Source organism: Talpa occidentalis, unplaced genomic scaffold, assembly GCF_014898055.3.
Source record: "Talpa occidentalis isolate TD23 unplaced genomic scaffold, MPIMG_talOcc4v2.1 talOcc4.17, whole genome shotgun sequence".
Classification (NCBI taxonomy): domain Eukaryota; kingdom Metazoa; phylum Chordata; class Mammalia; order Eulipotyphla; family Talpidae; genus Talpa; species Talpa occidentalis.
Genome location: NW_023601754.1, coordinates 46694907 through 46708342, shown reverse-complemented (window position 1 = coordinate 46708342; position 13436 = coordinate 46694907). Strand labels below are relative to the sequence as shown.

The 13436-nt window shown below is 55.0% G+C and overlaps 1 protein-coding gene across 1 annotated transcript in view; it reads left to right on the top strand.

Moving 5' to 3' along the window:
• LOC119248675 (sodium-dependent neutral amino acid transporter SLC6A17-like) overlaps nt 1-13436 on the top strand; it is an 82583-nt gene that overhangs the window by 13841 nt on the left and 55306 nt on the right. The window contains exons 2-5 of the mRNA XM_054697517.1: nt 9603-9860; nt 10042-10199; nt 10282-10411; nt 10515-10693. Of these exons, the coding sequence (XP_054553492.1) occupies nt 9638-9860; nt 10042-10199; nt 10282-10411; nt 10515-10693 (690 nt within the window). The 5' untranslated portion in view covers nt 9603-9637. The remainder of the gene's footprint in view (nt 1-9602; nt 9861-10041; nt 10200-10281; nt 10412-10514; nt 10694-13436) is intronic.

Genomic DNA, 13436 nt, shown 5'->3' with positions numbered 1-13436 from the left:
CCCTGGCTGTCCAGTTGAAGCGGAGGACGGAGCAGCGGCCAATCTCACTGGACCCAGAGGCCTTTTACTTTCCTAGGCTGGGGAGGGTTGACACAGCAGCCGTCCCCCGCCTGCCCTCCAGGCCTGGCCCCGGCAACCCCAGCCGGGTGTTCTCTGACTTACAGCCCGCGTGCGTGCGGTGGCTGGCGGCCGCGGACCCGCCTTCTGCGTCACCTTCCTCTTGGAATTGGGCCTTGTGCGGGCCGGTGTCTGTGAAACGAGGGCAAAAATGGTGTCGGCACACGAATTCATCCAGTAGATCTTTACTTTTGAGAAACAGAATTTATCATAAAAAATATGTCCAGCTTTGCTTTGCCTTCCACGGGCTGTTGGAGTCAAACCGCCCCGGGCCACTCTGCCTGGCGTTCTCCGTAAGTAAACGCCAGTAGGTGGAGACATTTGTGCTCAGAAAGTGGTGGCCTCGTTGGTAATGGCAAAGCGGTTACCTACCTCTCTGCTAACTGGTGACCTCACGTACGTCTTAAATTCTTGGAACAATCGATTGCCAAGCCTGCCGGTGGGCTTAAAACTTTACATGACAGCACGCACGCCGGTGGTCTAGGAGCCCGGGAAGAGGGCGCTTGGCAGGGAGTGAGGGGGAATGGAGGTTGACCCGGAGAGCCTGAGGGACACCCAGAGCCACAATCAGTGGATATCACTGTCGGGTTTCACCCCCACCTCTCTGACACGCTTCCCCTCCGCTGGGCGCTTGGAGGTGACTTCAGGTATGAGGGAGACTGAGTTGAGTTAGGGCACATAGGGTGTACATGCTAGCTTCCTCAGGCAGTGAGGTCACTGCTGACCCCCCTTGCCTGCTCATCCTGCAAATGAACCCTGAGGTAGGAGCACAGAAGTCAAGTCACGCTATGCCCATGTCTAGCACTGACACCCCCCCCCCCAAATATGAGGGTCGGGAACTAGGAAAGCAGTGTGAAATGCAAGGAGCAGCAGCCAGCCTCTAGAACATTCTTCTAATCATCAGGTGTGTAAAATTTGAAACAGAGCACTTGGATACCCCTAAATGGCCAGTGACCGTCCTGGGCTGGGTTTTGGATGTCTCATATGCCCAGTTATCTGTGGGGTTGTTGGTCCTGTTACGCATCTTTCAGAGGCCTTGGCACATTCCGGAAGTTAAATCCTCTGTTAGAGAATTTGAGATCGTCCACAAGTTTGATGCCTTTTATCCTGGTTGATTTTCTTTTTATTTTGCCTGCTACACTGAGGTTTTATTTTTACATAGTCAGACTTATCAATGTTTACTCTCTGCATCCTTGACAGCGAAGACAGCCCTCCCTTCCTCTGCCAAGAGCAAGGAACTGCTCCCCTCGCCTCGACCCGCCCCTAGTGGACTGTTGTCCTATTTCTCACCTTGTGATCATTGACCTACAACATGCAGTGTCATTTGATGCAAGGGGCATATTTTCTCCTAGGCGTGTTGCCAGTTGTCAGCCCAACCCCTGGAGGTGGGTGCTTTGCTCCCTGTGGGGGCTGCCACTTCAGTTCTACACCCCCCAGTGCCCGGGGCGCCTTCTAGATGATCCACAGTGGGACCGCCCTGTTTTGGATATTGAAACTGCGCACCATGTCTCGTCTGTAGCATGGTGGTTAAGGGTGTGCATCTGAAAGGGGCGGGGGTCCCTATCTTGACTCTCCCCTTATCTGGATCCACAGGTGTGCTACTCACCAAGTCTGCTAGCCACACTAGGTAGGTCTGCCACGCAACTGGCTGGGTCCGGGAGCTCTCCAAAGAATAAAATTAGGGCCTCCCCGGTGGCGCAGCGGTTGAGCGCTGGGTTGCGAAGCTGCCCGCGGCCTCTGTGGCGCCGGTTCGATCCCCGGCTGCTCCCCGGCCACCAGAGGAGGGTCCCACATGGCGCGCAGACCTCTCCTGCCGCCCGCTGCTCCCCTCAGCAGTGTCCTTCGGTCCTTCTGCCTGCTCTGCTCCCCGCTCTGGCTCTGGTGAATTCTCTCACCCTCCCACGCTTCTGACTGTACCCAGTGCATGTATAAACAAAACAAACAAACATAAATAAAAACATGCCTCTATCAAAAAAAAAAAAAATCTTAGAAGAATAAAATTGGAGAGAAGATGCCCCAAGGGCTGGACGCTGTAGCATGAGTGTGGTCAGGCTTCAGAGCCAGGGATCCGCGAGGGAGGCTGCACCCTTCAAAGAGATGGGGCTCAGGTCCGTCTGAGCGCTGCGGTGTAGCCCGGGGGAGTGAGTCAGCAGGGCCGGGCGGCTTTGCTGGGCATGAGCATGGGTGGGGGGGAGAAATGGCCTACGTCGTCGGCCTCCCGCTGAGCCTGCCCCTCCCCCCTCCCTCCCCCCAGCTCCTTGTCGCGCGCCCACACCTTGTCCCCCGCCAGCGCCGGCCGCAGCGACTGGTCTCGACTCGCGCGACAGTGGCGGGTAAACGCGGGTGCCGACGTTCTGCCCCCCAGATCCTGACTTCTTTGGGACACAGGCGTCTGTTCCCCCAGCCACCACCCCTCCACCTCTGGACCCAGACCTCAGGGATGCCCCTCCCACATACCTGTCTTTTCGGGAATTTGGGGGTCGGGGAAGCCCTGAGTGTCGGGGCGGGCCGGCGGGGTAGTAAAGGCCACCAGGGCTGGTGTCCACCTGGCCCCCCTCGCCTCCCGGCTCTCCCGGCTTCTCCTCCGCGCTCAGGTCGCTGACGGCCCCGCACCCCACGCCAGCCGGCGGGGGGCAGGGGCTGAGGTGGGGCCAGGGTCGGGGTACTGTGGGGCGGGCTTCCCGACCAGCTCCGCTGCAGGCGGGCGCTCGCCGGCTGGGGTCCGCTCCTCAGCTGGCCTTCGGGCAGGCGGTCGCTCGCGTCCTCCTCCGAGAGCCTGGCGGACAGCGACGCGGAGCGGGAGGCGCAGAGGCCGGGGGGCGCGGGGGTGGGGTGGGGGGCGCCCGTGGGCGCAGGCCCGGGAGAGGCTTTCGGGGCGGGTGGAGCCGAGCGCGTCGGCTCCGGGTGGTAACCGTGGCGCGGCCGGGAGGGGCTGCAGCTGGCGGGGGAGGCGGAGCTCAGGGAGCGCTGGAGGGGCCGGGAGAGGCCGAATCACTGAGGCCTGTGGCGAGTTAAGCTCCGCCAGGTTTACGCAATGGATCTGGAATATTAAGTAGCCTTCAAAAAGCATGTTTTAAAAGAAAATACTCATGACATTATGTACAAATATAGCTCCAATTTGTAGGAAATAACTTTTTTTAGTATATATTAGTATATATTTATATGCTATGTTAATAGGATACAAGATATTCTACCATGTCCAATTTATAAGGATTCCATGTATAAAGTGTTCAGATACACATCTGACGCTACCTGATTTCTAAGCTTGACCTTCCTCCAAAATCTAAAAGGAGCAAACATTTAAGATCATGATGTCTTTTAAAATTGTGCAGGATTTGCACCTAAACTAAAGCCTCCAGTTTAACCCAAACAGACCCACTTTGCACATTTGCGCTCCGCGCCTCTGTCAGGCGCGAAGGCTGGCCTGCAGTGGACTGTGTGCTGCTTCATGCAGACGCCCAGCGCCCAGGCCGCTGCGGGCGGAAGGGGTAGAAAGGCGCCTGCAGGGAGGGTGACTTGCCCATCTTGCTGGCAAATGGGGTGAGGGTGGGGGCGGTGCTAGGCGAGGCCACACATCCCCAAACTGGAGCTGGACACTGGTTCCCTGCGACAGCCTGGAGAGCCCCGCTCCTCGCCCTGCTGGGTAGCAGAGGAGTGTCCAGGTGATCCAGGTCGCCTTTTGGAGGAAGTTAGATCCGAGGAGAGACATCACCGTTGTGTTGTTGGGTGAGAGAGATGAGGAGGGTGTCAGTGTGATCGTGCAGCCAGCGAAGACTTCTCTGCATTGACGGGCATCTGTGGGAACACTTGTGTGGGTCTTGTTTTACCTAGTGATACCCAGCATGTGCTGTTGTCTGACTCCTACCTAGCAGTGTGTCTTGGGAGACTGTGATGTTACTGCGTACAGACATACCTTTACTTATTTTTCTATAAACTTTTTGAAAAAGATTTTATTTTTGCATAGAAGAGCTGGGGTATAGGAAAGAGATGTGGGGCTGAGAGGGTTCGCCAGAGACAGAGTGGGAGGCAGAACAGGCGGATCTACTAAATAAACTGCTGAGGGGAGCAGCCGGGAGACAGGAGAGGTCCGCTGCGCCCTGTGGGTCAGCTCCCTGGCCGGGATGGAACTCAGGCCGTCATGGTGATAGCGCTGAGACATGATCAATGGGCCACCGGGGACGCCCCATGCCTTTTTTTAAATTATAAAATATAACGTGTATTTTAAAGAGTGTACAAATCTGAAATGTTTGGCTTAATTGGGTTATTACAAAGGAAACACCTCAACCATCCTAGTCAATGAAGGGAAACACTGCCTACACCCTAGAAACACTCCCTTGGACCTTGCTCAGCCTCTAGATCCTCTTTCCCTCTGACTCTATAGTTATCATTCCTTTGGTTTATTTAGGGTTTTTCCACCTCAATATGCACACCTAAACTTTTGAGGTCTGTTTTTTTTTTTTAACTTTGATATAAACAGCCACATGCTGCACATTCTTTAGAATATAGCTTCTTTCACACAATGTGATGTTTTTGACATTTGTCTATGCCTCTAAGTGTAGCTGTAGCTATTTTCTTTGCCGTGTAATATTTCTTTCTTCAGGTTATGCACACCGTATCCGTGCTGCTATGATGGACTTTGGTGAGGGGGCTGTTGCAAACGAGAATATCCCCAGTGTGCATGCATGTACACACATGTTGGTTGCAGTTTTACCTAGGCGTGAAATTGTTGTTCACCTGTGTATGCCTTCAGTCTTAATGGATCCTGGTGGATCCCACTCTCCAAACATGTTTTGTCAGTTTCCATTCCCACACGCAGTGCCTGACATTGCTCAGCTCCTCTTCCCCGCCGGTGTCTGGTGTCCTCAGCCTTTTTGTTCTGGCCAGTCTGGTGTGTAGTGGCACCTCATTAAGGTTTTAAGTACCATTTCCCTGCTGTTCAAAAGGCCAAGCACTTTTTCACGTTAACTGGCCATTTGGGGAACCCTGTGGTGAAAGGTCTCTTCAAATTAAAGTAGTTGATTACTTATATTTTCTTATTTAGTTGTAAGGCTTCTCACAGATTCTGAGTCCCTTACCAGGTGTGTGGCAATTTTTCCTTTCTATTCTGTGGCTTGCTGTTGACTTTTTGAATGGTGTCTGTTGATGAACAAAATGTTCTGAATTTTAATGAACTCAGTCAAATACGCCTATTATTTCCCTTGTGGCTAGTGCTTTCTGCATCCTGTTTAGGAAATCTTTCCTAACCTCCAGTCATGAAGATAGTCTCCCATATTGACTTTTATAGAAGCTTTATGAATTTGACTTTATCTTTAAATATGTAGTCCGTGGATTAACCTTTGTATGATGTGAGATAATTATCAGATTTCATTTTTTCATCTGAATATAAATTTTCCCATCCTAATTATTTAATGCTGTCATGATACTCCCTGTTGACACCTGGGCTGTCTCCATTTACTTAAAACTTTTCTTGAGCCTCCCTGGGGGCCTAGGGGTTAAGTATCAGCACTATCACTGCTGTCTGAGTTAGATCCCTGGCCAGGGGGCTGACCCACCAGGGTGCAGCAGACCTCTCCTGTCTCCCCACTGCTCCCCTCAGCAGTGTGTTTCAGTAGATCCCCTGTTCTGCCCGCACGTCTGTCTCTGGTGAATCCTCTCACCCCCTGCACCTACACCCCCGCTCTTCTACACATAAGTAAATAAAATTAAAAAAAAAACAACTCTGACTTTTCTTAATAATCATTCATAGGTTTTGGTATAGAGGTCTTAGCTTTCTCTTTCATTCCTCAGCACTTCAAACATCTTCATGTTATTATAAATGTTTTGATTTTTTTCATTCATTTCTTGTTGATACGTAGAAATGCTATCGTGTGCCACAGCATTTGGAATCCAGCAAACTTGCTAAACTTACTTATTAATATAAATACTATGTGTTTGTGAATTCTTTTTTTATTTTTTTATTTTTTTTTTTTAAGATTTATTTATTTATTTATTTATTTATACAAGCACTGGGTACAGTCAGAAGCGCAGGAGGGTGAGAGAATTCACCAGGGCCAGAGCGGGGAGCAGAGCAGGCAGAAGGACCGAAGTACACTGCTGAGGGGAGCAGCGGGCGGCAGGAGAGGTCTGCGCGCCATGTGGGACCCTCCTCTGGTGGCCGGGGAGCAGCCGGGGATCGAACTGGCGCTCCAGAGGTTGCGGGCGGCTTCGCAACCCAGCGCTCAACCACTGCGCCACCGGGGAGGCCCTCTTTTTTTATTTTTGACATGCACAACTGTATCTATAAATAATGACAGCTCTAATTCTTTTCCAAACTTAATACTTCTTTAAATTTTATTGCACTTCCTAGAACCTTTTATCAGTTATCACCCCCAAAATGCTATTGAATGACTTTCATCACTAGTTTTGTTCTTTTTTTTTTTTTTCAATTAATACAAACATTTAGAGCCTTATTAAATAGGACACGATTAAGAAGTAGCGCTTCCTCCCCTTTTATCCGCATGCTGCTCCCACCACCCCGCTTCAGCGGTGCATCCTAAGTCTCTAGCCCTGTAGCGCTAGTCAGTCTCTTAGAAGGGATGTGGTCTCATTCAGAGTCTTCTTAGAACATTGTGGTTAGCAGAGCGATGGTCACGGCCCGTGGGGGAGCTGCTTCACTTTTACGTGTGCGCTGCTGTGAGCCCAGACGTGGCTTTTGTTGGAGAAGCTGTGCTTCCTTTTTGCCCCAGGTAGGGGTCATCTAATAGACACCAAAGCCGTCATCGTCAGCTTCAAAAACGTTATCTGTGTGAATAAATTGTAATCATTTGTGGTCTCAGTGGCTTCTTCCTCAAAGCTGTGGGAGTTTAAGTCCACATCGTAAGGGCGTCATAGGCCTGGGTGTTGTCTGAGTACCCCCCAGTAGGGGTTATTCTTTCACGGGGGGGGGGGAGGTCTGTCTGAGTCAATGGTGGACTCTACTTTATCACTGAAGGTTGGGGTCAGGGGTTGACTGTAGGTCATCAGTACCTTGTGGGTCAGTGATGATTTTGGGGGTATGTGTGGGGAAAACCACCATTAGAACCAGGCCCAAAAGATGAGTGTCTGGGGCCTCCCTGGTGGCATAAGGGGTTGAGACACAGCACTGTGAGGCTGTCCGCAGCCACTGTAGCACGAGTTCGATCCCTGGCCAGGGAGCTACCCACATGGCGCAGCAGACCTCTCCTGTCTCCCCGCTGCTCCCCTCAGCAGTGTGTTTTAGTAGATCTGCCTAATCTGTTCCCCACTCTGTCTCTGGTGAATCCTTTTACCCCCCACACCTCTGGCTTGTACCCCAGTTGTTGTTTGCATATATAAATAAATCTTCAAGAAAAAAAGATGAGGTTCTTCCCAGCATGATGCCTGGTGGGATTGACTGGGAGCACAGGAGTTCAGAAGTTTCAGAAGTTTCCTAAAGACAGAAGGCAGACTGTTTATTGCAAGTGTTTTGCAATTGATTTTTTTTTTAAAGATTTATTTATTTATTTATTCAAGATTGATTGATTGATTTATACAAGCACTGGGTACAGTCAGAAGCGCGGGAGGGTGAGAGAATTCACCAGAGCCAGAGCGGGGAGCAGAGCAGGCAGAAGGACCGAAGGACACTGCTGAGGGGAGCAGCGGGCGGCAGGAGAGGTCTGCGCGCCATGTGGGACCCTCCTCTGGTGGCCGGGGAGCAGCCGGGGATCGAACCGGCGCTGCAGAGGCTTCGGGCAGCTTCGCAACCCAGCGCTCAACCGCTGCGCCACCGGGGAGGCCCTTTTGCAATTGATTTTTACATATTGATTGTGCGTTCTGTAACCTCACTGAACCTATTTATGGATTTACAATTTTCCGTAGATTCCTTCTAATTTTCTATACTTAGGATCCTATCATGTGGGATAGTATTATTTGTTCCTTCAATCTTGATGAATTTTTTTTTATTTTTGTGTAGAAGAATTGGGGTAAAAGCCAGAGGTGTGGGAGGGTGAGAGGATTCACCAGAGAGAGTGGGGAGCAGAACAGGCAGATGTACTGAAACACACTGCTGAGGGGAGCAGCGGGGAGACAGGAGAGGTCTGCCGCGCCATGTGGGTCAGCTCCCTGGCCGGGGATCAAACTCAGGCCAGGCCATAGAGGTGACAGCGCCAAAACTTAAACCCTAGGCCACTAGAAAGGCCCAATCTTGATGACTTTTATTTCATTTTCTTCCCTCATTTCCCTGGCCAGAACCTCTAGTGCAGTATGAGTAGAAGTGGTGAGAGAAACATGTCTTGTTTCTGATCTTAGGGGAAAGATTAAGTCTTTCACAACTAAGTGGCATTCTAGCAGTGGATTTTTGTAGATGCATTTTATCGGGTTAAGAAAACTTCCTCCTGGCCTCTGGTTGAGTGCAGTGCTGTGAAGCTCTCCGCAGCCTCTGCAGCGCGGGTTCGATCCCGGCTGGCTGGAGAGGGTTCCACATGGCGCGGCAGACCTCTCCTGTCACGCCCGCTGCTCCCCTCAGCAATGTATTTCGTCAGTCTGCCTGTTCTGTTCCCCACTCTGCCTCTGGTGAATCTTCTCACCCTCCCGTGCTTCTGGCCTGTACCCCGGTTCTTATATAAATAAATTAATTAATCTTTAAAAGAAAAAAAAAAAAGAAAACTTCCTCCTGTTTATTGAGTGTTTTTGTCATCAAGGGGTTTTGGGTTATGTCAGATGCTCTTTCTGTGTCTGTGGACGTGGTCACATGACCTTCATCTTGTTGATGTCTGACAAAGTCACTGATTTTCAGGTGTAGAGGCAACCTTGCGTTCCTGGGTAAAGTGCACTTTTTCGAGGTGTCACTCCTCACCTGGCACAGCCTTATGTGTGCACTGTCACCTTGGGGTGATAGTGGTTTTGGGCGGGCTCTTTTTCTCTGGCCCTGATCATACCCAGATTTTAGAATCCAGTAATCTCTGCTTATTGCTCTGTTCTCAGCACTGCTCTGAAGCATGCATTGTTCTGATTAGATTTGGACTCCTTCACGAGAGTGGTTGTTGAAGTCAGTGTTAGAGGTTTGTTTTGATCGCAGTAGGGACCTGCTTTACTGCTTCCCCTCACTCTCTCTGGTAGGCACTAGCTGTCCTGTAGGGTGGCCCGTGTCTCTCTCATGGAGTTAGCAGCCCCTTCCTCGATACCTCCCAAACCTACACTGTTTGCTTAAAAACAGATTAATTGGCATTATTAATGCCTCACCAGTCAGGAAGCATCCCTTCCAGCAAGTAGGATGGTACTTTCAGAAATGGTACCAAGTGGGGCCTCCCTGGGGCACAGGGGTTAGAGACACAGCTGTCTCCAGCTACTCAACATGACTTTGACCCCGGCCAGGGAGCTTCCCACATGGCACAGCAGACCTCTCCTGTCTCCCCGCTGCTCCCCTCAGCAGTGGGTTTCAGTGCTCCTCACTCTTGTCATGGCTGACCCCTGAGGCTGGCCCCTCAAAACCTGCTGTTCTTGACCCCCAGGTGCCCTCGGACTCAGCGGGCCTGTGAGAAGAAACATGGATTCCCTTGAAAACCTGACAGAGGAAGAGGAGCCCAGAGCGGCCCAAACCTTAAAGCGCTCGACCTGCGGGCCCACGGCCAAGGAGGTCCTGGCCAGCAAGGCCCAAAACTACTTGGTGAAGATCAAGAGAAGGGACAGCGCCCTGACCCACGCGGCCTTCTCTGTGGGGCTGGGCAGCCTGTGGCGCTTCCCCCAGCTGTGTTACAGGAACGGAACGGGTAAGGGTGGGCCCTGCGCCCCGAGTCACCGCACGGTTTTAAGGCTGGGAGCCTGGATATCTGGGTCCTGGGGCGAGACTATGGGGGGGGGCAAGGTGGAGTGGGCCCCCAGAGCGCCTGAGGAACAGAGAGGAAGGGCCAGTGTGCCAGAAGCTGAGTACAGCTCCTGCCCCTTTTCCAGGGAACTTCATCCTGATATATGTCTGCATGGTGCTCTTGCTCGGGGTGCCCCTCTTGTACATGGAGATGCTTGTGGGGCACTGGCTGCGCGTGGACAGCATCCGGATCTGGAAACAGCTCGCCCCCTGGCTGGGCGGCATAGGCTACGCTAGCTTGCTGGTGAGTGGCGCCCCACCCCCACCCCCGTGCTCCCCAGCCCCGGCTCCCCCTCCCCTTTCTCAGGCCCCCATGTCCACCCCAGGCCTGCATCGTGGTGACCTTGTATAACAGCGTCATCATCGCCTGGAGCCTCTCCTACCTGGTTAGCTCCTTTAATCACCCCCTGCCCTGGGACCACTGCCCGGAGATCATGAAGACCTTCAACAGCTCAGGTGGGGAGTGGTGCGCCTAGGGCGGGGATCAGGGGCTGAGAAGTGGGGTGGGGCCGGGCGGGCAGCAGACAAAACCAGGTGCTGAGGGCCCAGGGCCCCCCAGACCTCTCTTGTCTACAGACCGTGCCCCACCAGCACTTCTGGTACACCACCATCCTGCGCGCCTCGGGCCGCATGGAGGAGAGCGCCGGCGTGCTGGTCCCGAGCCTGTCCCTGAGCCTGCTGGTGGCCTGGCTCCTCCTCCTCCTGATCCTGGTCTCCGGGTTCAAGATCTCCACATCGGTAAGTCGCCCTCGCCTGCACCTCACCTTGCAGGTAGTCCCTGCCCCGCCCGCTACCTGTGTGCCCCTACACGTCCCTCTTGGGCGAGCTCACAGGTGGACATCTCCCTCGTGCACTGTACAAGAGAATTTTATTTTCTTTTATTTTGAAGATTTATTTAGGCATCCATGAGCTGGGGTACAGGCCAGAGATGCAGGGGGTGAGAGGATCCACCAGAGACAGAGCGGGGAGCAGCACAGGCAGACGGACCCAAAACACTGCTGAGGGGAGCAGTGGGGAGACAGGAGAGGTCTGCCGCGCCATGTGGGTAGCCCCTGGCTGGGGTCTAACCTGCTGCAGAGGCTGCGGACAGCTTTGTAGTGCTGAGACTTAAGCCCTGCACCATCAGGGAGGCCCCTACAAGAGAATTTTTTTAAAAGCCCCAAGATGCCTGTTCAGAAATGATGAGGTTTTTGGAGTCTCTGGGTTTGGAGCGCAGGGTCCGTGGGGTCACGCTGGGAAAGGGGTCCCCAGAGCTCCCATTTCAGCGAAGTATGGCGAGTTCCCAGGCGAGTTTCCCCACGAGGCAGAGACGTTACTTACAGTTGAAGGGCAGGTGTGTTAGGGCCAGGGCCAGAAGAGTGACAGACACTCGCGGAGACCCCAGCGGGCGGGAGGAGCGGCCCCGGAAGGGACAGGTTCACCGAGAGGCCGGTGTGGTCGGTGTGGTCGCAGCGGGCGGCCTTGAGGAGAGCAGCCTCCACGGAGGGGTGTCCGTGAGGAGAAGCCCCGGCAGGGGCAGGGCCCGGGCCGGCAGGAGGCCGCTGCCCTGCGGGGGGAGAGCGTGGGCGAGAAGAGCCCCCCCCCCACAGGCACAGAGGGCAGAGGGACGGCGGCCCCAGACTGCAGGGACAAGGTCCTCTTCTGATTGGGGGGCGCCACTCCTTGTGCGCCTTCAGTTTGTTGCTGATGTGGGATAACCATGCAGAAACCCGAAGGGGCCTGAGACGCCAGGGTGGGCCCAATCTCCACATCTTTACCCTCACGCCAGTGCCCCACTCCCTGTAGCCTCTGAGCCCACTTGGGCCTCACGCCTTGCGCTAAGGCACTGGCGCCTGAGGGCCCGGCCTCTGCAGCTGGGTTGGTGGTCACGTTATTCCCCTCGCGGCCCCCCCCTCCCCCGTGAGTCAGGTTCTGATCTTGGCGCACCGCCTCTCCGTCTTCCTGTTCTTGTCCCCCATCCAGACAAGTTCTGAGACCGTAGGCCCTCAGCCTGGGCACAGCCCCCGGCTCAGACTCCCCCCCAGACTGCCAAGGTTCGCCCATCACTGCGCCAGCAGCCAGCACTGGGAGGGGCTGCTTCCTCCAGCGCAGGGGTTCCCGCAGGCGCAGGCGGGCTGGTCAGGGTCCCCTGGGAGGAAGGAAATACACTGGGACACAAGCTGACAAGCTGGCCTCCCTCCCCTGCCCTGGCTCTGGAGCCACTCTTGCTCCCCGCGGGTCAGGGGCCGCTTTAAAGGCAGCCCAGAAGCTGCAGCAGCCAAGAGAACCTTAGCGAGAGAAGCCGCGCTGGCACTGCCCCTTAGAGGTTCTGCCAGCCCCACTCCTGGCCCTGTGGGGCGCAGCGGGGGAAGACTCGGACCTGCTTGCCAGGCCCCGGGCCAGCTTGGGGATGGAGTCTGTGCGCCTGAGCAGGCCGGGCCGGCGAGCAGAGCAGCGGGTGCTGGCATCAGGCCCAGGCCAGGGGGCAGAGGGCGAGGACCAGAAACGGGTCCTGAGAAGCAGCAGCTGGGCCCTTCGGTGTTCCTTTCCCTTTAGGGGGGACCCCGTGGCCTCACGCGGCTCACGGAGTGGAGGAAGGAACAGCAGGGGCGGCCGGGAAGGGTCTGTTTTTTAAGAAATATTGAAACATGATAATAGACAGACCCAGCGCCGAGAACCTTCTTTTGTTAACGAGGAGGGGCGGGGCAGGGGCGGGGCAGGTGTGCACATCCTCACCCTGGCTGCTCAGACAAGGCTGTCCCGGCTTGGCTGGGCCCCAGGCCTGCTGCTCCAGGCCCCCAGCAGCTGTCAGGGTGTGGGCGGGGATGGATGGGCACGCACACTCACGCTCACACTCACACCCACACGTGCTCCAAGTCTCAGAAAGGTAGGTCCTCCCGGTCACCCTCCCCTCCTTCCCCCACCCCTCTCCTCCCCCTCACTCCTCCCTCCCGCAACCCCTCCTCCCTCCCCCCTTACCCACCCCATCCCTGCTCTCCCCCACACCCCCCTGCTCAAGCCTCCCCACTCTTCTCAGCCCCCAACCCCCCCCAACTCCCGCTCTGCCTCCACAATGACACCCCTCCCCAGCCTTCCCTTTAACTGCTCTCTCTTCCCCATCCCTCTTCTCCCCCTCCTCCCTTCCCTCCAAGTCCAGCACCCGCACCCCTTCAACCTCCCCAACCCCCCCATGCAAGCCACCCAGACCCTGACACTCCCCATCTAGCTCCGCTTCCCTCCCCACCCAGCCACCCCGCACCTGCTTCCCTGCGCCTGACCCCCGGCTCCTCCCTCACCCACTGGGCCTACTCCTCCCTCCATGCCCTGAGCCCAGCACCCTCCCTCCAACCCCTTCCAGGCCTTCCTCACCCCTGCCCTCTGTGGCCCCTCCAGACCCTGACCCCCAGCACTACCTGCAAGTGCTGCCCCCCCTCCTCCTCCCTCCCTCCCAGCCTGCACGGAGCTCTCCGCTGACCCCTCTACTCAGCCCTCCCTGCTCCCC